Raw genomic sequence first — 24,872 nt, forward strand, 5'->3', positions numbered from 1 at the left:
GCACAAGGCACATAAACTTTCATAGTTTGAAGCGGTACAAATCTTAAGTATGGTTTGCATAATGTATATGCCTTCTGCTGGCTTTCTGTCAAGGGATGAATTTCATGGAGCAACAGACAATTCAGTGCATTTTGTTTGACAGTGTAGGTACATGGCATTCCTCATCCTTTCAAAGTGTTCAGTGGCTCTCATTTGCTCACAACTGATTTTTGTTAATCTAGATGTACAAAACCCTTCCAGATGTTGAAATCTACGTTAGATAACTTAAAAGCAGATTAATTTTTTTATTCGAAACACTGAATATTACACAAAAAAGTTGTATATGGAAACAATATGCATCATACATAACTGTTTAGCTTTTAATATCTAATCATGTAGCTTTATTAATACAAATTCTACTTTTAGACACAGCGAGAAAACAGATTTATACTCTCTAGAAGAGACATTAAATGAAAAAACAGTGAGAAGCAAGCTTCAGAGGAATGAAAATGATTGCAGGATCACTACAAAAAGTGTTGCTTACCAAATTTTTGGTCAAACCTCCATGCTGGAACATGGCCATTGTGCTTCAGGTTGCTGTTTGTTGGCAGAGGCACTGTTACGTAGATGGGGCCATTCACTGGGATTGCAGTCCCATCACTGTTGAGCAAATGAACACTGACTGCAGTGACAGGGGTAAGGTCATACCTGGTGCTATTTCCTATCAAGTGAAAGGATAATGGTATGTTACATATTTGTATTCATTATTATACATTATATTATCTGTTATCAAGGGAAGGTGAAATTAAAGCTAACCTGTTAATATTGCCAGAAAACTCATTTAAATTTCTTAATTTTCCACCTGATAATCTAGAAAAGCTTTGATTTGCGAGAAGTATTTTATATTTTTTTAAAATACATTTTCTTCTTTCCATTCTTCTTTAAGAAGATTTGCACAAGCACAGTGCAAATGCATATAGACTATACTGTATATGCACTAATGGCCAACATTTGCAATAGTATAAGAGAGGACAACGTTAACTATTGTTTTAAAATTCAAGAATGATTTTGCTTTGCTTCTTCACTGAAATCAAAAGCCAAACCATATATATTTTTATGATCTGTAATAATATTTTTCTTAGATCCATGTATATTAAGAGAATTTATTAGACACAATGAGAGATAGTTTATGTTTAAAAATGATCAAACACCAAATTACTAATGAAAATTTGATTTTTTAAAAAAACACTATAAACCCATGCTTCTATGACCATAGAGAAGAAAGTGGAAAAGAGCTACTAATGAAAAGGAAAGAACAAGAGAGGGCAGCGCCTTTGGGAAATAAAAGTTTTGCAGGGAGGTATGAGATTAAGTGAGCATCTCAAAAACACTAAACCTAGAGACTGCCAGAGCACAGACATGATCACCTACTAATCTAAGACATGAAATGGGATCTCAAGACAATGGGTGGTATCACAATGCAGGTATCTGTTAGGATGAGGTTTCAGTATAGCCAGGGCTTACAAATAGGCATACAAGATTTTTACTATGACTCCTAAGTCAATAAGACTTCATGGATGGCCTTTACTGAACACTGTTTATCTCACTGACAGAGTCAGCTGACCAAAGTCAAGGCCTTACCAAAAATAAATAAAAATATAGCACTTACAAAAGATGCCAGACTGAGAACTCCCATGATCTGAGATGTTCCTTTTTGGTTATTTACTAGTACCTGAAAGCCTGTGCTTTTGCACAGACAGAGCTCAAAAAGTTGTTTATTAAAAAGCCAAAAAAAGGCTGAAAACTTAAAAACTGGTCACAGACCATGAATTCCCATGATAACTGAACCTGGTGATATTCTAAACATGAAGAGCTTTCAACCATGCTTGTAGCTGTTTCCATTGCTTCACACTGACTTTACAGTCCTTTTAGGCCTCAGAGTGATGTCTGGGGTTATGGTATGTGCTTGTTGTATTGTGTGTGTGGCTGTGTTGATTTGTGTGTGAGTTGGGCTGTGTGGATTTGTGCAGCTGGTGAATGGGGCTATGCTGTGGTGAGAGGCTGTGTGTGCTATTTGTGGTGTTGATTTGTGTCTAGGAGATATGTGTTGCTTTGTGTGGGTGGCAATTGGGTGCACAGCTGTGGCAGCTAGGCCAAGTAATCCACTATCTGTCAGTGCAGTCTCATACAAACAACAAAACTGTTGCCTGCAAGTTAGCTGTAGAATAAGGGTGGTGATTGGTTGAGTTATATCTGATATCAGAATGGTCTAGGACTCTTGGAATGGCCTAGATCAGGGGTGGCCAACCTGTGGCTCTGGAGCCCCATGCAGCTCTTCAGAAGTTAATATGCGGCTCCTTGTATAGGCACTGACTCCGGGGCTGGAGCTACAGGTGCTAACTTTCCAATGTGTCGGGGGCTGCTCACTGCTCAACCCCTGGCTCTGCCACAAGCCCTGCCCCCACTCCACCCCTTCCTGACCCCTCTCCTGAGCCTGTCATGCCCTTGCTCCTCTCCCTCCCACCCAGAGCCTCCTGCACACCACGAAACAGCTGATCCGGAGGTGTGAGGAGGGAGGGGGAGACGCTGATCGGTGGGGGTTGCTGGTGTGTGGGAGGCGCTGGGAGCAGGGCGGGGGAGAGCTGATGCGGGGCTGCTGACGTATTACTGTGGCTCTCTGGCAATGTACATTGGTAAATTCTGGTTCCTTCTCAGGCTCAGGTTGGCCACCCCTGGCCTAGATATATGCCTGGCTGTACCAGACACTGCATGACACCACCATTTCTCCAGACACACTGACAGCATAGGCTTCGGTAGTGAAAGACAACCCTCACATTGCCTTGATGCAAAGTTTCAACTTGCCCTTGAAGGAAAACCTTAAGAGGGAGAGTAGGTTGTTCCTTTCTACATACTGGCTCAGACTCTGGCCTCTCCAATAAGCTTGTAAAGGTGCCTACCTCAGTGGTAGTTTCTGTCACGTAGGCCTGTGTCCATTGGTAACCGGACTCAGACCATCACCTTGTTTCACACAGGCCACCACACAGACACACAAGGGAAATGACTTTCAATCACTACTGACCTAGACCATATAAAAACCAGTGACCTAAAAACATAAGGCCACACATGTCATTTTCCTAAATCATCCATTCTGCACCTTAAACACAACAGTAAGGGCATGTCTACACTAAAAACTTAAGTCAATCTATATTAGGTCAACTTACAGCCACCACCGTAATTACTGCAGTGGTTCATATCCACACTGCCCTTCTTCTGTTAGTGGTACGTGTCCTCACCAGGAGCACTTCCGCCGACTTAAGCGGGGCGTCGTGGGGGACTGATAGCCTGGGCTCTCAGCTCTGCACACAACTCTGTCCCTGGGCTCTTGGTTCCCCACTGGGGAGCCTGGGTGCTGCCATGAGGCTCCTGATTCCCCACTGCCTGCCTTGGAGTTGCCTTGAGGATTCTGGCTCCCCGCTCGGGGGACTGCCTCCCTTGCTCTTTGCTCCCTGCCCCTCGCAGGGAGCACAGCAGCTGCAGGGGCTCTCGGCTTCCCGCCAGAAGCACAGCTGCCTTCCCTACCCAGCTCTCAGCTCCCATGCTCCTGGTGGGGAGCAGAGAGCCCCAGGTGCCTTGCGGAAGCAAGGACCCAGGAGCCTCGGGGTAGCACCTGGGCTCCCACTGGGGAGTGGGGAGCCCAGGCAGGAGCCTGGCAGACAGTCTGTGGGCAGCAGGCTTGTAGCTGGAGCCCTCCACGCATCAGGCTTTCTTGTCAATTTCATGCCCTAGGCTGGAGCTGTAAAATTGATAAAAATGAGTCAGCAGCGCCATAAGTAGCCTGCAGTACCCACACTGACCCTGCGTTGCTCTAACTACATTGACATAAGCCCTACGCCTCTCATGGAGGTGGAGCTATGATGTTGGTGTAGTAGGGCACTTATATTGGCAGGAACAAGGGTGCAGCATATACACTAACATAATTACGTCGACATAAACTGCCTTACATCGGCCTAATGCTGTAATGTAGACCAAGCCTAAGTAATTGTGAAATATCACAGTACTACAGATTAATTTGTCAAGAAGAATGTATTTACATGAGCTGTTTGTTGAAATACGAGAGACAACTATGCGAATTTTCCCTTGGCAGAGAGCTTGCTGTAAGATAGAGACTGGGTTTTACTGAGCAGCAGTCACATTACGAGAAACCATATCTGAGCATTTTAATTTACAATAACCACATATGTTATCTGCGTTAGCACAGAATTGCTTCCTCAGGAAGACATGAGTTGTCAACATTTGATAGAGAAATAACTTCTAATTGCTAAAGGAGGTCATGACCTGGTCAGTTTTTTCAAATTCAAATCCCTAATGAAGCATGTTATCACCTAAAGGTTTATAAAATGCAATATTAATATCTGAAAATAAATTATGTAATACATTTTACTTGACTATTTCTCCTTGTTTTGAATTTTGCTTATATTTGTGCGTATGACTGGAAAAATCAATAATTAGCTCGGGGGGGGGGAACAAAAAAAAAAAAAGAGAGTTCTAGTGGAGCTTTGTTTGCCTCTATTCTATTTAAAGCAACGTGACTCCTTCTGACACTATGGTCAAACAGTCCCAGGCTGAAGAGCTTACTTTCTAAGAAAGCAGGCAGATTTCTAAAGTCCACTGGCTCATAAGAAAGGCCTAGGATATCTATTTCCATAGAATCTAAACTTTCATTTAAAAATTAAGTTTCTGGCTTACCTTCACAACACAACACACAGAAGTTAACTGAATGCTCGTGAAACAGATGCTGGGGGGTTGGTAAGTATATGCATATATTAAATGACTGCAATAAATGTCAGCTTATGTTTTAGAGTAACATCCGTGTTAGTGTATATTCGCAAAAAGAAAGGGAGTACTTGTGGCACCTTAGAGACTAACCAATTTATTTGAGCATAAGCTTTCGTGAGCTACAGCTCACTTCATCGGACGCATACTGTGGAAGTGAGCTGTAGCTCACGAAAGCTTATGCTCAAATAAATTGGTTAGTCTCTAAGGTGCCACAAGCTTATGTTTTGACACCTGGTGACCACAAATCTATGAGGAAAATACATGCTTTTAGTGACTTTGAATTCACCCTTTATAAATAAGCCAATATTACACAGCAATAGCCCCAAATGCTGAGATAACATTATTGCCTGATATAGGGTTTTGATCCATTACTGTAGAATACAGATGTTTTTGTGTTTAAGAAACCAGCCTCGTGTTCCACAATATGCTACTAATACAAGCAATAAGCCAAGACACAACAGGCTTATTACATACTTATTTGCATACAAAGTGCTTTATATTTTTATGTTTAGAATAGGCTGATTAACGTATTGGGTTTTAATTGTACTGCTCCTAACTGTACATTGTTAGAACTCCTTGGAAAGTACTATTGAATGCAAAGGGAAAGTTTCTAGCTAAACTACTACAAAGTTACAATGGATAAACACTCACTATCAGGTGTAACACATTTAAACAATGGGAGGACCAGATTGCTATGCTCCTGAGTTCACTGTACGCATGACAGAAATTTAGCAGAGACACAGACAAAGAGAGCAAGCTCTATTCAACAAAAATCCCTTCCTCCCATGCAAATTATCGGTTTATGCTCAGGTAAGTGAAAATTATAATTTGCAGGTACCATTTTTGTTCCCTTTCTCAAACGGAAACATGAAAAAAAAAATCAACTATCGCCACCAGCTGGTGGTGATCTTCTATTCAACAGCTATTGGAAGAAGGGTCTACTGACATAGATTATATCTGGTGAACTTTAAATAACGAAGTAGCCTATCCAAGCCTAAGGTTTGATAGTCGAACATTTCTTCAAGAGAAGCAGTAGTATGAGTAGAAGGCAACTTGCCTGCACTGTAATTCTGTATCAAAGTCTCTTCTCAGAACTCCAACCTCTTTTCATTTTTTTTCTTTTAAAGTGATATGGATACTTTTGCATGATGGTTAATAAAGGCCAAATACATCTCCCACCTCCTCAACCACAGCTGTTCCCCTGAATGGAAGGTCTACATATGAAAGTATAAGTGTGTGTGGCATAGGGTAGGTGGGTAGAGCAAGTGTGTATTCACAAAGCCATGCCCAGTTTGACACCCAGGAGGGAGTCCAAAGAATGTACTCTACTTGGGTCTTCTCATACAGTGGGGCTACTTAAAAGCCTGTGGAGACTATTTCAGGCACTTTACATTCCCAGCAAATAGTATTCATACAACCACCTCCTTTTTATTATTTATAATAAATCATTTGTATCATCATCATGCCTAAAAGCCCTAGTATTGGACCAAGATCCTATTATGCTAGACTCTGTACAGACAGAACAAAAAGATAGATTGGAAGTTCTGTAAAGCAAAGACTAAGTAAAAGACAAGAGACAACTGATGGATGCAGAGACCATTCGGAGGGTACAAGGAAACAGTAAGACAATACTGGTAAGCGTGACAGGCAGTGTTCCCAGTGCATCAGAAGCCTAACCATTGTTAAGTTTTTTGTAGGCCTTGTGGCAAGGAAGAGTTTTGAGAAGGGATGTGGAGGAGGGTAATGAGGTAGCTTTGCAGATATTTATGGGTAACTCCTCCCAAGTGTGAGGGGCAGCATGGGAGAGAGCACAGCGATGCTGGTTTGAAATTTAACAAGTGGGCAACGTAGGCTACCATAATGGGCTGAGTGAATGAGAGCTGATTGGTAGGGTGGGGATAGGCCATCAAGTGTCTTGAAAATGAAGACAAACAGCTTAGGTTTGATCTGATGGAGAAGGGGGAGCCAAAGGACAAATGTAAAGAGAGGGATGACAAGTGACTGGCTAGGAAACAATCTTTGCAGCACCATTCTGAATGGATATGAGTAGGGCAAGATTACATTTGTCAATTCAGAAAGAAGGATGTTGCACTAAATCAACAGATGAGTTGATGAGAGCCTGAATGAGAGTTGTAGCTCTCTGGATGGATGGGAAAGGAAGGACCTTAGATACGTTATGCAAGAATCTGCAAGATTTAGTCATAGCCTGGATGAAAGGACCTAGAGAGAGGTCTGAGTCTACACGATGCTCAGTTTAGGGGCCTGAGTGACAGGCAGGCTGGTTGTGTTGTGCGCAATGATTGAGAAAGGAGGTTGCGGGGAGGAGAGACTTGGAGGGGGAGAGATTAAGAGCCATGTTGAGCTTGAGCTGACAGGTAGACACCCATAAAGCCATGTAATAGAGACGGACTGAGATTTTATGTTGGACAAGAGACAAGTCAGAGTAGAGAGGGAGACCTGAAAGTCATCAGCATAGAGAATAGAGCAGAATTTGTGTTTGTGGATGAGATTACTCAGAGATAAGATGTAGAGGAGGAAGAGAAAGGGACCAATGACAGAGCCCCATGGAGCCCTCAGGGAAAGTTGGAGGTGGGATGACGAAGATCATCCGAAGGACACACTGAAGGAGTGATGAGAGGTAGAAGAAGAACCAGGAGAGGACAGAGACGTGTAAGCCAAGGGAGGACAAGATTTTGAGAAGAGGAAGATGGTCAACTGTGTTAAAGGCAATTGACAGGCCAAGGAGGATAAAGATGGAGTACTAGTTCTGGGCTCTGACTAGAAAGAGATCATTAGAGATTTTGGTGAGAATATTTTCAGTGTAATGCAGGGAGCAGAGGCTGATTTGAAGAGGGTCTAGGCTGGAACTGGACAAGAGGAACTCCAGACAGCAACTGTAGTCCCTGTTCAATGAGCTTAAAAGGGAAAAAGGTGATAGGGCAGTAGTTGAAGAGGAGAGTGAGGTCAAAGGTGGGTTTAAGAAGGGAGAGACTACCCCATGCTTGATATTGTGAAAGGAGAGGAGACTGAGAGGTTTTGCAAATGAGTAAGAGGAGGAGATGAGCGTGGGTGAGAGAGAGATCCAGGGATGGTACAGGACAGGATCACTGCGGCAAATGAAGGGGTTAGAGGAGGAGAGCAGGCATCTGCATCTGTGAATGAGGAGAGAGTTGTTAGATGAGAAAGAAAGGAAAACAGAGAGGAGGGGGAAGTCACACCATTTTCTCTTGGAAGAAATTCACAAAATCCACTAACACACACCTTATACACTTGAGCATATATTTGAAATAACTTAAATTAACTAGGAGAAATAAGTGCATCCAGAGAAGACTAAATTAGAAGAGTTAAATTGCCTCACCTGCTGCCATCCCAAGATGTAAGAATGTAGACAAAATAACTCAAAACTCAAAGTTCAAAGTCCACTGGAGGCTGTTTCTATTAAAAGTTCTTCACAGCTTTCTTCTTTGTTTCAAAAGAATCTGAACATTTTTGGCCAAAGCAGGATCCAAAATTACTGTGCATTTAACAAGACTGCTGAAACAATTCTTTGTTGGCACAGCACAATGCTGCAAAACATTACATTCTTAGAATGTGGACATTGTACAGATTGCCAGGCACAGGAATAATTAGAGAAGACGAATGCTGCAGAATCTCAAAAGGTTAAATCTTTTCCCCTCCCCACATCTCTCAATTTTTTAATTGAAGATAAACGTAGCATTTGTAAAAGATACCCAAACTGATGTGCTAGAAAGCTAGTCTTCAAATGACAGGTGCAACATAAGAAAGCTATTCACCCACCAATGTCAATGAGCCTCCAACTTTGTCCTGCAGGGACCATAAATAAGGGACAAGAAGGACATTCAGTCTCTGTGCTGATTCAACCCAGGGCTCTTATCTAACGATTGCCAACATGAAGAACTATTTGTGCCAGTTGCACAGGAATGTTGTCATGTGGCCCTATTGCTTTTTTTGGAACAGTATTTTGATCAGAGAGCTGAACCTATATTTTCGAAATTAAAAAGATATGTTGTGGGGAGAAGGGAGAAAATGACAGAGCGCGAGAGAGAGCGTAAAAAAGAAACCAAAAAACCCAAAACTACTTTCCAACAAATATCAGCTCAGAACAAAAACAAAGATAGAGACTCAAAATTACCAGTTCCATTTCCATCTAATCCTTGTAAATAAGGAAAACTGTCCACTTCCCAAGGTGAACTGGCTGCAGTTAGAAATGCTGTCAGATCACTGTAGCTGGTGTTCTCAGGCAACTTTAGGGCTCTTCTTTGAAAATGAACTCGAGGTTGAATCCGTGCACCTGTGAAAATTAAAGGTGACATTATCCAAGGAGGGTAGATTGTTTAGGAGCTTATATTTATTTTGAACTGCCCTTTAAAAGTGCATTTAAAATTTCCATTACAAATTAAAATCTTTCTGTGATGGATAGATGCAACAATGAACTACTATGAAGGTGAAGATAATACCAAATTTTTTAATTAACTTTGCAATGGGTGATATTTTGTCACAAAGTGTTACTAGGTAAAATGTACAATGATACCTAAATACATTAGGGGTTTTTGAAAATACTTCCTCGTCTTACTTTAAGTTTCCTTGCATACCTCCAGTAATGAATACTGGTAAAACTAAAATTAAATATAGAGGTAATGCATGTAAAGTCTAAGGAAAGTTTGTAATTTACTATCTATGCTTTATTTCTTATGATTTCACTTGAAATAGAAAAGTTAACTTCACCTAAAGTCTTCTAGGTAATAGTTTAATAAACTAATACTCTATCTGTAGTTCCAATTAATTTGTTCCATAATTCCTTACTTTGCTTGGATTATAATGGCTTGGTCCAATCATCACCTCACTGCGCGTACAGTAAAACGATTATTTAAATCATAGTGCAAAACACTGCTAAATATAATTTAAGGAAAAACCAGGATTATACTATATGTAACAAAAGTAAATGTCATATGGGATAGCTTCACTAAAAACAACCTGGGTAAAATCAAAGGCCAAGGCTAAAAAAATACACACCAACAGATTACACACCTACCATCTGGAAAATGAGGAAGGGTCTCAGCAGGTAGTCACTGAAGGTGACAGGGCAAGGAAGAAGAGAAGAGAGGTTAGTCCTATAGGAAAAGGGGAGGAGTTAATGGAGATTACACCAAATATGAGCCCCAGGAGGATACAGGATGGGTTAAAAAGGATTACAAGGGAGAATGGGAATGGAAAGAACTTGCAGCCAGAGGGAACAGGGGATAGACTGGAGAATAGCACAGTCACTAGGAAAAGGCAGGTCTATGTGATTGGGGACTCTTTACTGAGAAGAATAGATAGGCCTGTAACCAGAGCTGATCCAGAAAATAGGAGGGTGTGCTGTCTTCCGGGTGCTAAGATACGGGATGTAGACCTGAGGTTGAAAAGGATTCTAAAGGGAGCGGGAAAGAATCCCCTAATTATCCTTCATGTGGGAACAAATGATACGGCTAGATTCTCGCTGGAAAGTATTAAGGGAGACTATGCTAGGCTGGGGAGGACGCTTAAGGAAATTGAGGCTCAGGTGATCTTTAGTGGGATTCTGCCTGTTCCTAGAGAAGGGCAACAAAGGTGTGACAAGATTATGACTATCAATAGATGGCTTAGGCAGTGGTGCTATAAGGAGGGCTTTGGGATGTATGGCCATTGGGAGGCATTCATGGATAGGGGACAGTTCTCTCGGGATGGACTTCATCTGAGTAGGGAAGGAAATAGACTTCTAGGATGGAGGCTGGCACAACTGATTAAGAGAGCTTTAAACTAGGAATTTGGGGGAGATGGTTGGGAGATGTCCAGGTAATCTCCACGCCAGAATTAAGCATAGAGTGGAAAGAAAATGAAGTAAGAGTGGATACAGCTGTAGGTAGGAGGAAGGGCAGTGTAGATACAAGTCTAATAGGTTATACTGGTAGTAAAATAACCGTGCCTAGTAGGGTACAGAATGTGAGTGAGGCTAAACAGCAAAAATTAAGATGTTTGTACACTAATGCAAGGAGCCTAGGTAACAAAATGGAGGAACTAGAGTTACTGGTGCAGGAAGTGAAACCAGATATTATAGGTATAACAGAGACCTGGTGGAATAGTAGTCATGACTGGGCTACAGGTATTGAAGGGTATGTGCTGTTTAGGAAAGACCGAAATAAAGGTAAAGGTGGTGGAGTAGCACTGTATATCAATGATGAGATAGAATGTAAAGAAATAAGAAGCGATGAAATGGATATGACTGAGTCTGTCTGGGCAAAAATTAAATTGGGGAAGAAAACTATTAGAGCCTCCCCTGGGATAGTGCTTGGGGTGTGCTATAGACCGCCGGGATCTAATTTGGATATGGATAGAGCCCTTTTTAATGTTTTTAATAAAGTAAATACTAATGGAAACTGTGTGATCATGGGAGACTTTAACTTCCCAGATATAGACTGGAGGACGAGTGCTAGTAATAATAATAGGGCTCAGATTTTCCTAGATGCGATAGCTGATGGATTCCTTCAGCAAGTAGTTGCTGAACCGACTAGAGGGGATGCTATTTTAGATTTGGTCTTGGTGAGTAATGAGGACCTCATAGAGGAAATGGTTGTAGGGGATAATCTTGGCTCAAGTGATCATGAGCTAATTCAGTTCAAACTGAATGGAAGGATTAACAAAAATAAATCTGCAACTAAGGTTTTTGATTTCAAAAGGGCTGACTTTCAAAAATTAAGGAAATTAGTTAGGGAAGTGGATTGGACTGAAGAATTTATGGGTTTAAAGGTAGAGGAGGCCTGGGATTATTTTAAATTAAAGCTGCAGAAGCTATCGGAAGCCTGCATCCCAAGAAAGGGGAAAAAATTCATAGGCAGGAGTTGTAGACCAAGCTGGATGAGCAAGCATCTTAGAGAGGTAATTAAGAAAAAGCAGAAAGCATATAGGGAGTGGAAGAAGGGAGGGATCAGTAAGGCAAGCTACCTTATTGAGGTCAGAATATGTAGGGATAAAGTGAGACAGGCTAAAAGTCAAGTAGAGTTGGACCTTGCAAAGGGAATTAAAACCAATAGTAAAAGGTTCTATAGTCATATAAATAGGAAGAAAACAAAGAAAGAAGAAGTGGGACCGCTAAAAACTGAGGATGGAGTGGAGGTCAAGGATAATCTAGGCATGGCCCAATATCTAAACAAATACTTTGCCTCAGTCTTTAATAAGACTAAAGAGGATCTTAGGGATAATGGTAGCATGATAAATGGGAATGAGGATATGGAGGTAGACATCACCATATCTGAGGTAGAAGCGAAACTCAAACAGCTTAATGGGACTAAATCGGGGGGCCCAGATAATCTTCATCCAAGAATATTAAAAGAATTGGCACAAGAAATTGCAAGCCCATTAGCAAGAATTTTTAATGAATCTGTAAACTCAGGGGTTGTACCGTATGATTGGAGGATTGCTAACATAGTTCCTATTTTTAAGAAAGGGAAAAAAAGTGATCCAAGTAATTATAGGCCTGTTAGTTTGACATCTGTAGTATGCAAGGTCTTGGAAAAAATTTTGAAGGAGAAGGTAGTTAAGGACATTGAAGTCAATGGTAATTGGGACAAAATACAACATGGTTTTACAAAAGGTAGATCGTGCCAAACCAACCTGATCTCCTTCTTTGAGAAAGTAACAGATTTTTTAGATAAAGGAAACGCAGTGGATCTAATTTACTTAGATTTTAGTAAGGCGTTTGATACGGTGCCACATGGGGAATTATTAGTTAAATTGGATAAGATGGGCATCAATAGGAATATTGAAAGGTGGATAGGGAATTGGTTAAAGGGGAGACTACAACGGGTCCTACTGAAAGGTGAACTGTCAAGTTGGAGGGAGGTTATCAGTGGAGTTCCTCAGGGATCGGTTTTGGGACCAATCTTATTTAATCTTTTTATTACTGACCTGGGCACAAAAAGTGGGAGTGTGCTAATAAAGTTTGCAGATGATACAAAGCTGGGAGGTATTGCTAATTTAGAGAAGGACAGGGATACCCTACAGGAGGATCTGGATGACCTTGTAAACTGGAGTAATAGGAATAGGATGAAATTTAATAGTGAGAAGTGTAAGGTCATGCATTTAGGGATTAATAACAAGAATTTTAGTTATAAGCTAGGGACGCATCAACTAGAAGTAACGGAGGAGGAAAAGGACCTTGGAGTATTGGTTGATCATAGGATGACTATGAGCTGCCAATGTGATATGGCTGTGAAAAAAGCTAATGTCGTCTTGGGATGCATCAGGAGAGGTATTTCCAGTAGGGATAAGGAGGTTTTAGTACCGTTATATAAGGCACTGGTGAGACCTCACCTGGAGTACTGTGTGCAGTTCTGGTCTCCCATGTTTAAGAAGGATGAATTCAAACTGGAACAGGTACAGAGAAGGGCTACTAGGATGATCCGAGGAATGGAAAACTTGTCTTATGAAAGGAGACTCAGGGAGCTTGGCTTGTTTAGCCTAACTAAAAGAAGGCTGAGGGGAGATATGATTGCTCTCTATAAATATATCAGAGGGATAAATACCAGAGAGGGAGAGGAATTATTTAAACTCAGTACCAATGTGGACACAAGAACAAATGGATATAAACTGGCCACTAGGAAATTTAGATTAGAAATTAGACGAAGGTTTCTAACCATCAGAGGAGTGAAGTTTTGGAATAGCCTTCCGAGGGAAGTAGTGGAGGCAAAAGATCTATCTTGCTTTAAGATTAAACTCGATAAGTTTATGGAGGAGATGGTATGATGGGATAACATGGTTTTGGTAATTAAATATTCATGGTAAATAGGCCCAATGGCCTGTGATGGGTTTTAGATGGGGTAAGGTCTAAGTTACCTGGGAAAGAATTTTCTGTAGTATCTGGCTGATGAATCTTGCCCATATGCTCAGGGTTTAGCTGATCGCCATATTTGGGGTCGGGAAGGAATTTTCCTCCAGGGCAGATTGGAAGAGGCCCTGGAGGTTTTTCGCCTTCCTCTGTAGCATGGGGCACGGGTCACTTGCTGGAGGATTCTCTGCTCCTTGAGGTCTTTAAACTACAATTTGAGGACTTCAATAGCACAGATATAGGTGTGAGGTTTTTTTTTGTAAGAGTGGTGGGTGAAATTCTGTGGCCTGCGTTGTGCAGGAGGTCAGACTAGATGATCATAATGGTCCCTTCTGACCTAAATATCTATGAATCTATGAATCTGAGGTGTTACTCTGTAAGAGGCAGGTCAGAAAGTGTAGAGAATGACTGAACAAATACACAAAATTCAAATGAAGAATCTTCATCAAGCCCTAGACTCTGCTCAATTCTTCAGTATCAGGAATCCTCCTTAATTTCCGATAAACATGTGACCCAAGCTACCATTCATCCTTCCTACCCAAAAAAGCCCAAGCAATCTTCCATGGAAGGAGAGTTTCACAAGTGTATAGTTGTAGCTAACTAAGGGAGGATATGATGGATGTGGGACGCTTGTAACCTTGGGCAGCCCTGCAGGCAGTGGGTCACTATTCTTTCTAGAGAAGAGAATCTGGAAACTGGGTGATTTTATAAAAAGTTGTCCCCCTACCTCTCAAAAAGGTCAAGTTACTTAACCAATGATTTATTAATTAAAACATCATATGTTCACTCACGCTCAAGTTCACCAGTGGTGTGAGCCACAGGAGAGCAAAAAACCCCCCCCAAAACAGTTACTAACCTTTCTGTAACTGTTGTTCTTTGAGATAATGCTGCATATGTCCATTTCAAGTTAGGGGTGTGCGCACCCCATGCACAGTTGCCAGAGATTTCTCCCTCAGTGGTATCTGTTGGGACAGCTCTATGGCCCTCCGGTACCGCGTGCCTATAAGGATGCAGTATAAGGAGTCTGGCCAACCCTACACCCTCTCAGTTCCTTCTTGCAGGCCAACTTTGACAGAGGGGTAGGAAGGTGGGTCATGGAATGAACATGTGCAACACATCTTGAAGAACAACAGTTACGGAAAGGTTAGTAACCATTTTTTCTTTGAGTGCTTGCACATGTCCATTCCCATTAGGTGACTCCCAAGCATAACTGTTGGAGGAGGGATTGGAGATCATGGACATGCAGATTGCAACCCAGCGACCAAAACTAGCTTGCTGGATGATGGCATAGTGGCAAGAAAATGTATGCACCGATGACCAGGTTGCCACTCTACAAATGTTGTGGATCGGTACCTGGCCACGAACACCACTGAAGAAGCAGCTTGTGCCCTCATGGAATGGGAGGCCCAAATGGTTGGTGAAGGGACATCCGCCTGCTCATAGCTGTGATAGATGTGATCTAGGATGAAATCCTCTGAGCCAAAATGGGTAGGCCTTTCATTCTGTCTGATATCACCACAAAGAGCTGCGTGGATCTACAGAACATGGATCTATGTAGGACTCTAGGGTGCGTCCAATGTCCCATGCGTGGTGACGCTGCTCTCTATTCATGTGAGGTTTTGGGAAGAAAACCAGCAGAAAAATAGCCTGATTATTGTGAAATTGCAAAGCTACTTTCAGGAGGAATGCAGTGTGAGGGCAGAGTTGTCCCTTGTCCTTAAAGAAGATCATGTTCAGGCTTTCTGAAGTAAGGACCCTGACCTCTGAGACCCTCTTGGCCAAGGTAATTGCTACTAGAAAAGCTACCTTCCAGGAAAGATATGACAGGGGGCATGATGCCAGGGGCTCAAAGGGAGGGCCCATGAGCTTTGATAAGTCCAATTTTAGGTCTCACAGGGGAATGGGCTCCCATATCTGCGGGTATAGCCTTTCTAAACACTTGACAAAATGAATGGCCATTTTGTGCAAGAAAAATAATAGGCCATCCACCAGGGGGTAGAATGCTGAAATCACTCTGAGATCCTCTTTAACCAATGAAATTGCTTGACCTTGCTGTTTCAGATGAAGCAGATACTCCAGCACGGTCTGAAGAGATGACTGAGAGACCATGTTGCGATGACCAAACAGAAAAATGCTTCCACTTAGCAAGGTATGTAGCTCTAGTGGTTGGTTTTCCACTGCCTAGCAAGACCAGGCAGACATGCTCCAAACAGGCCAGCTCCGCAGGATTTAACCAAGGAGCTTCCATTATGTTAGGTGGAGCATTCGGCTGTGCTCCTGAGAGATAAGGTCTGGGAGAGGAGAGGAGGGAGCAGCATCAGAGTCACTACTGATAGGTCTACCAGTGTGCTGAACCAGTGCTGACGTGGCCAGGATGGGGCTATAAGAATAACCCTCACTCTGTCCATCCTGACCTTCAGCGGGACTTTGTGCATGAGTGGAATGGGGGGAAAGGCGTACAACAGAAGCTTTGTCCAAGGGAGCAAGAAGGCGGAAGGCGTCCATGAGCGAACCCAGGCTGTGGCTGTGCAGAGCACAAAACCAGGGACATTTTCTGTTCTGCCTGGTTCCGAACAGCTCTACAAGGAGTGAAGAAAGACCTGCTGAGGTGATCTGCCAGCTCATTCTGGGCTCCCGGAAGGTGAGAAGCTTTGAGTGCTTTATGCGAAACTCCCACAAGCGAATAACCACGACACAGGGGGGAAGAGCGAGCCCCTCCCTGCCTAAGATAGAACTTGGCGGCCGTGTTGTCTGTAAGTACCCTTATGTCCTTGTTTGCAATGTGGGGTAAGAACACCTAACATGCTAGATGGACTGCTCTGAGCTCTGTGACATCTATATGTAAAAAGAGAGCTCTCTGGGGCTACAGACCTTGAGTTCTGGGGTGTCCTAGGTGAGCCCCGCAACATAGCTCTGAAGCATCCGAAACTAGGAATATCAAGGACTGGGGCCTGACAAAGGGAACACCTGAACCCACCAACCAAGGGTCCCTCCACCAGTCGAAGGAGGTGAGGACCAGAGTGGGTACTGTGAGCACAGAATCCAAATGATGCTGGCCTTGATGTACTCACCAAACCACCAAGTCTAAAGGAGTCTGAGGCACAGTCTCACATGCTGCATTACATATGTGCATATGGCCTTGTGATCTAAAAATCTGAGGCAAAAATGGGCTGTCATGACAGGGTGGGCCCTGACGTGTGCCATCAGTGACACCGTTGTCTGGAAGCATGCTTCTGGGAGGATAGCCCTGGCTTGTGTAAAACTGAGCACCACGCCAGTAAACTCTATCCTGTGTACAGGGATGAAGGTTGACTTCTGATTGTTTACCAGCAGGCCCAGTGCTCGAAAGGTTGCCTGAATGAGGTGGATACTGGACTTCATCTGGGTCTCAGGCTGGCCTTTAATCAGCCAGTTGTCAAGATACGGGTTAACCTGCACCCTTCGCCTTTTCAGGAAGGCCACCACTACCGCCATGCATTTCATAAAGACCCATGGGGCTGCTGACAGGTCGAATAGGAGGACAGCAAACTGGCAGAGGGTCTGGTTCACAAAGAACTTGAGAAACCTTCTGTGGACTCAGAAAATGGAGATATGGAAATAGGCGTCTCTCAAATTGAGGGCAGTGTACCAGTCCCTGGGATCCAGGGAGTAAATGTTGGAGGCCAGGGAGACCATGCAGAACTTCAGCTTTTTCAGATAGCTTTTGAGGTCGCAGAGGACTAAAATGGTTCGGAGACCACTTTTGGCCTTTATAATAGGAAATAACGGGAGTAAAACCCCTTCCCTCTTAAGTCCTGAGGAACCTCCTCCACTGCTCCTAGCTGGAGGAGGGCTTGCACCTCCTGGACTAAAAGTTGCTTGTGAGAAGGGTCCCTGAAGTGAGATTGGGAGGGAGGGTGAGGTGGAAACAAACTGGAGGGTAAACCCCTCTTCCACCATGCTCAGGACCTGACTATCTGTAGTGATACGCGACCATGCCGAGCTGAAGTGGGATAAATGGTTTGAAAATAGGGGGCAGGATCTGGTATGGGAACTGGTACAATGCCCTTGGGCCCCCAATCAAAAGATCTCTTTGGGCCCCCGCCCCCCGCATGTCTGGGAGGGCCAGGCAGCAATGCTGAGGATGGGGGAAGTTGCCTGTGACTAAAGACACTACTTCACTTCTTGTGTGGGTCCTGACAGGGTGGCAGAGCTGAGGAACAGGTGGACTGTTGGGTTTGAAATGTTTCCTTGAAGGTACCAGGGTATACAGACCCAGGGACTTGATCATGGCTCTGGAGTCCTTCAGGTCATGGAGCTCACATCTGTTTGTTCTGAAAAGAGTAACGACCCTTCAAACAGGAGGTCCTGAAGGGACAGCTGGACCTCTGCCAGTAGGCCAGAGGACTGGGGCCAAGAGCATGGCCACTACAGACACCATAGATCTATCTGCTACATCCAGGGCAACTTACAAGGAAGCCCTGACTATCACTTCCTCTTCTTCCAGAAAAATCCTGCCTGGATTCCTGAGGGAGAGAGTCCTTAAATTTTGACATCGACTCCCAGATGTTGAAGTCGTAACGCCTTGTTGGTCAGAGATGTGAAACTATAAACTGACAATAGAATAAACTTTTCTATCAAAGAGGTCTACTTTCTTTGAGTCTTTTGCCTTGGGGGGGATCAACCCTTGCAGCACCTGCCTGTCCCTTTCATTGGCTGCCGACACCAGCAGAGACCCCGGTGAGGGGGGCTAGGAAGTATAAGTACTCATAACCTTTGGTGGGGACAAAGTACTACTTTTCTGCCCTCTTCAAAGTAGGGGGCAGAGAGGATGGGGTTTGCCAAAGGGTTTTAACTAAGGAGGGAGAGCCATCTTTGATGGGGCCACCGCAGCCAAGAGGTCTGCTAGGCTATACTAGGCTGTGGGAGGACCCTTACTACCTCCATTTCCAGTCCTAGGTTTGAGGACACCCTCTTCAACAGCTCCTGATGAGCTTTAAAGTCATTCAAGGGGATAGGGGGTGATGCGCCTGGCCCTGACACTACCTCGTCTGGCGTGGAGGAGGAGGCGGCCTGCACAAGCAGGGGTTCCTCCTCTTCTTCCTCTGCACCATGCTGATCCTGCGGGTCTAGGTCCTGAATGTTGGTATCAAGGTAATTACCGGAGTCTGGGTCAGGTGCCGTTCAGTCAGATGGAGGAGCCCTTCTCTCAGACACCACCAAGTAAGAGCATCTGTGGGGGGAGGAGGGGCTTGTAGTGGGGGGAAGCCCCCCACGTTCCAGAACAACCATTGCAGTTGCATAGGCCAGTGCCCATGTGTAGATACCCCCACACCGAGATCCTGCATCATGTAGGACTTGGGGGGGGGGGGGGAGAGGAGGTTATTGGTAGGGATTCCTCAACTGGGTGCAGAACTTTGACTCTGAGCCTTCCTCTAGCGATCACGGAGGTGTGGTACCCATCAATTCCAGGGGTCGGTGCTGAGGATCTAGGGATTGATGCCAAGGTGGGGAATCCCGCATTGACACTAGCAGGGATGGTACCTCTTGATGCTAGCTAGAGGTTGGTACCTCTAGATGGTACCAATGGCCCCAGTACTGAACAGGAGCTCAGGGCAACATGCTCCCTTCTGCTCACTGACCGAGGATGCTGACTTTTGGACTGCCGGCAATGCTGGTACCGACAGTGCCAGCAAGTCTCTGGCCACAACAAATGCCTCCGGAGTAGACAGCACTGCTATCTCGTTAGTGCTACGCTATCCCTACGATGGCTAATCCAGGACCAAACTCAATGGAATCTGCAAACAGGATGGCGTCAACCATGCAGCCTGTTGAGTGGTGGCAGAGGAGTGGCCAGACTCAGGTTGCACTCCACTGCTTTCCCCATGCTTGGCCTTTTTTAGAGGGGGGGAACGCCCCCATCGGCCAGTGACTGGGAATGGTGCTGAGAGTCCCTTACAACGAGCAGAGCACTCCATACTGATGCAGAGGTACTGGGTGCTGAGTCTGACCGGTTCAGCTCCGAGTAGGGTCTGAGCACCACCACCATCAGGAGTCACTTTAACCTTGTCTCCCAGTCTTTCTTCATACGTTATCTGAACAGGTGGCAGATCTGACAGCGATCCTTGATTTGAGTTTCACCCAAGTACTAAAGACAACTGGAGTGCAGGTTGCTCAAAGGCATGGCCTTGCCACAGGAAGCGCAAGGCTTGACGCCTGGAGATGCAGGCATGCCCGGCTCCGGGAGCAGAGGAAGCTCTGCTAATGCAGTGAAAGTCCAACTAACTATTTACAACTACTAACTAAAGTCCAAACTGAGAAATAACTACTGGGAAGAAGAAAAAGAAGGGACGGAGTGACAAATGAGAGCTACTGAGAATAGCCTGCCAAAGCAAAAGGAACAGAGAGGGTGCTGGGTCAGCTGGACCCTCTATACTGCGCCATAGGCACGTGGCACCAGAAGGCACGAGAGCGGACCACACAGGTACTACCACCGAGGGGAAAATTTCCAGCGACTGTGCATGGGGCGCACACACTAAGTGTTGCCAACTCCACATAACAGGAAGTCACCAGACAAACCCTGAAAAGTCACTAGATGTAGCTGTTTAAGCACTCTAAATGAGTAAAAAATGTCACTAAACAAAATTTCCAGGGAATTATATATATATGTGTATGCACCCAGGCAAGCTCAGGATTTGAGCCACAAGGTTAGTGAAAGTGAAAGCCAGAGTCAGGAGGAAGAGGACATTCACGTGGCTTGAACTCAGAACTGCAGGGAGCCAAGAAAGTAGATTTAAAAATAAAAATCCGCTAGCCAGACCCTTTCCCAACCCTGTGCTTCCAGGGTTTGATTTCTGAAAACAGCTGGGCAGCTAACCCCAGGCCAAGACTGGGGAAGGAGTAAAGGGGAGCTGAAATCAAGCTAGCTCCACTTTTGATCCTGTAGTAAGGGCTTCATCCCTGGAGGCACAGTGCCCCTAGTCCCATTGAGGCACATGGCCCTGTCTCATCCCACCCCACCTTCCATCCATGTGGCTCTCCTTGCTGGCTAACCTGCTTCCCCCATGCTGCCTGCTTCATTAGCCATCTTCTGCTGCATCACAGGGTTCGCCACCTACTACGGAACAGCAAGAACGAACATATCTGGGTTAAAAACAAACCCTGGCTAATGTGCTGCTCTCTCCAAAGTGCACCTCGCTTTAGCAAAGTATCTAATTAGCCTCCACAAACTTCTTTTCCTCGCCTGCAGATTATGGTGATCTCAGCCCAAGAAGCCCTGGAATGGGATTCCTTCCGAGGACATGCTCAATTGACACGTAATGACATATACTTGGCGTGCAAAAGAATGTAGTAAGAGGAGAATGGAATGGATTTTATGAACACTATTGAGCTGCTTGTGAATGATTTTGTGACTATAGGTATTGGTGACTTCTTTCTCTGAATGTCACTGTAACTGGCAATGAAAGTCACCAGATTTGACACTTATTTTGCTAGAGAAACCAAGAAGTCGCTAAATCTAGTGAGAAAGTAGCTAAATTGGCAACATGTGGAACGGACATGAGCAAACACTCAAAGAATAAAAGGGTTAGAAAACCTGATCTATGAGTAAAAGGTTAAAAAACTGGGGTGTGTTTAGTTTTATGAAAAGAACAGTGGGGGGAAACCTGATAACAGTCATCAAATATGTTAAGGGCGGTTATAAAGAGGATGCTGGTCAGTTGTTCGCCATGTTTACTGAAGGTAGGACAAGAAGTAATGGGCTTAATATGCAGCAAGGGAGATTTAGATTAGATATTAGGAAAAACTTTCTAACTATAAGGGCAGGCTTCTAAGAGAGGTTGTGGAATCCCTATCATTGGAGGTTTTTAAGAACCGAATGGACAAACATCTCAGGGATAGTCTAGGTTTGCTTTGTCCTGCCTCAGTGCAGGGGCTGGACTTGATGACCTCACGAAGTTCCTTCCCACTCTACGTTTCTATGGTTCTAGTGCAAACACCTCCACACCACTTAAATCTTGCATAAGGATTCCTTTTGGGCACTGCTGCTGGAGGGGAGTAAGGGTGTACGCATCAGACCTACACAGCCACTGCACACGGCTGCAGTGAGGGGACAGGGAGGGGGAGGGATAGCTCAGTGGTTTGAGCATTGGCCTGCTAAACCCAGGGCTGTGAGTTCAATCCTTGAGGGGGCCATTTAGGGATCTGGGGCAAAAACTGGGGATTGGTCCTGCTTTGAGCAGGGGGTTAGACTAGATGACCTCCTGAGGTCCCTTCCAACCCTGATATTCTATGATTCTATGACAGATGAAGTGAAAAATGTACATAGATCTTTTGGCTCTTACACTCCAGCCCACGGACAAGGAAGAGCTACAGTTACTATACCAGCCCAATTCACTTGCCCAGGGTTAGGAGAAGATTGGTTTCCCCAGATCCTTAAGATGCCACCCATATAAAACTAGATTCCTTAGACTCTGCGTTCAAGATTTCATCCTTATTGTTATCCCATTGTGTGCATTATTAGACACTCATCTGCATTTATTCAAAATCAATACACATGAACTGCAGGTTTTCCAATGCACCAGGATTTAAGACAACTCCATGTAGTATTTTACGTTATAGTCTTCTTTAAACATCCACTTTAGGAAACCAATAGCCTTTTTCAATGGCTTCTCACCATTCACACTGTTTTGCAGCACACAGCAAGGCCCCATCTGCAAGCTCTAAGACAACAAGCAAATGGAGATTTAAAACAGCTGTTGAAGGCAAAGCTACTCTATTCCCAAGAGCTCTTTTCCATATTCAAAGGATGCTCCCTAAGTGACACAGGATCAAGAGCCAAACAATGCTCTGCTCTGACTGTAAATTATGACCGTTCTAAGATGCCCAAACCATAACATGGATGGGCTTGTTCCGCTGCTCTGTTACACCAGTTTTATACATGTCACTTCACTGAAGTCAACCAAGTTACTTCACAGGATAACTGATGTACGAGTGATAAGTCAGGCGCCTTATTTTCACAATTGCTTAAGCCACTAACCAGGAGATTAGTCCCTCCTCTCAGTTTTCTTTAATTAGTTTCCAGACATGAGTTATTGTTACAACAAAACACAGAATTTCACACAATTCAAGCGTTGCCACCGAGCAAAGACTGCAGCATCTGTACACAGATGGATCTAAACAGTTTAGCTTTAATTTCATCCGCCTACGAAGCAAACACCGATCACATGCACAAAGCTTTATTTGTCCAACACAACTGTATTGAACTTTTTTTTTTTTTTAAAAGCAACATTTTGAAAGTTGATAATTTTGCAAGGAAACGCTGAGTAAAAAAAAAGGGGCGGGGCTTTAATCACTGGAATGTTTTTGAAATAATTGTACCAGTTTCTTAAAACTAATACTACTTTTAAATGGTTAATACAGCAATTAAACACATTTCTGAAACAGGAAGAAATCTCTCTTAGCCAGTTTCCAGGCCTAAATGGAAAACTGCAACATTACAGATGAAAGACATTCACTTCAATGAATTCAAGGGGAAAAAAAAACAAACAAAAACAAAAAACTTATCTCCCCAGTGCTGTGCAATATGATAATAGTTGCTGCACCTCAGGGACAGATCTGTTCAAACATTCAACAATCTCTGCCTGCACTGCTTTGTATATGTATATGTTCCATATGGACAAGCATCCACAACAAACAACAACAACAAAAAAGAAAGCAGAATTAGGATTATCTCTAACAGTTCAATGCAAAAATTGCAGGATTTTAGGCTGCAGTGTATGGATATAATTAAGATTAATCAGTCAAGTTGCCAAGTACCAGTATTATATTTCTGAAGGTTCACGTAATTAAGAATTAAAAAACAAAGTAATTCTTTGTTGAGCCTGTTAACAATAATTTACTGAGAATAATAAATTATCTTTTATGGAAACCCGATATAGCACAGCCTGTGAGAGCTGAGTGCTGCCAACTTGTTACTGAAAATATTTTTACAAAGGGGCAAAAATTTAAAGTCAATCTCAGTTTCCTCAAATACTATAGATTATACAGTTGGTACAAACTGTGTCTTCTAGCTAAACCACGGGACTGACAAAACTCAGTTCTTGATGACAGACTGGTTATGTGACCTTCGGTAAATCACCTAAGATCTTTGTGCCTCGTCCCTGTCCCCCCCGCAATCCGTAAAATGAGTATGGTAATATTTACCAATCTGTACCATTCAAATGCAGCTTAATTCTGTAAGTAAGATGCTTTGAAATTCTTTAGTGGAAAGAGTCAATACATATTATTAGTACAAGATACGCATATTGCTAAGGCCTTCTCTACACTGGAGAAATGTATCAAGGTGAAAAACTTGTCTCTCTAATTAACTGAACTGCACTTTTGGTTCTAAGTACAAAAAGCACCACAACCAATGGCTCAGAGGACCAGCAATGGGCGCAAGTTTCTCCCAATCTTTGAAGAGGCTCTGTAGATCAAGTGCCAGTGTTGATGTAACACACTGGCACAAACAGTGGGTTGTCAACTTTCATAGCCATCGCTTTAGTCAGCTGTCAGAGCTTAGAACTCCTTAAGCTGGCAACATTCCTTATTTCGTCAGCCGAGAGTCACCTCTCTGCACCTCCTCACATGCTATTATCCCCTCCTCGGAAATGGTTTAAGGCAGCCCTTAGTGTGAATGCCAGGTCAAACCATAATCCAGCTCAGGGTTTGCAGTGTGGAGTCACTCTGCTGTTTGTGTTTCAATGTGTGCAAAATAACCGTTCGAAGCATGGTTGGCCTAGTGCAAGTGTAGGGAAGATATTGTAAAGAATGCCTGACATTACTTTTATGTATTAGTGGAGAGAGAAGATATCTATAGCTCCCACAAACTGAGTACTCAACCCTGCTTGTTGATGAACTGGTATTTTAGCACATTTTAGATGGCATCACTCCTCTGCATAACCTTAAAGAGCCTATGCTTGACAAACTCCATCTGCACAACTACTTCCAGAGTGCAGCAGTGGATTGTACCTTCAGCATGAGAATGAGGTTGGAAGCAAACTTGAAAACAAACGTCTCAAAGGCATATTTAGGTGTTCATCTTATTAATTATTCAATGACAACTAGTAACTTCTGTGCTGGGCAGGCTCTTCTGTACCTTTGATCAGTGCGCCGTAGAGTTCCCAATCTGTATAGCATCTCGGGGGCTTGAGTAAGCCCAATTCAGCTCTTATGT

General features: G+C 43.7%; 1 protein-coding gene across 1 annotated transcript in view; it reads right to left on the reverse strand.

The window, feature by feature from the left end:
* The window catches only part of FAM171A1 (family with sequence similarity 171 member A1), a 139,141-nt gene that overhangs the window by 28,241 nt on the left and 86,028 nt on the right, over window positions 1-24,872 (reverse strand). The window contains exons 4-5 of the mRNA XM_077809429.1: window positions 8,969-9,127; window positions 524-700 (exon numbers count right to left, since the gene is read on the reverse strand). Coding sequence (XP_077665555.1) covers window positions 524-700; window positions 8,969-9,127 — 336 coding nt within the window. The remainder of the gene's footprint in view (window positions 1-523; window positions 701-8,968; window positions 9,128-24,872) is intronic.

This window comes from Eretmochelys imbricata, chromosome 2, assembly GCF_965152235.1.
Source record: "Eretmochelys imbricata isolate rEreImb1 chromosome 2, rEreImb1.hap1, whole genome shotgun sequence".
In the NCBI taxonomy this organism is placed as follows: Eukaryota; Metazoa; Chordata; order Testudines; family Cheloniidae; genus Eretmochelys; species Eretmochelys imbricata.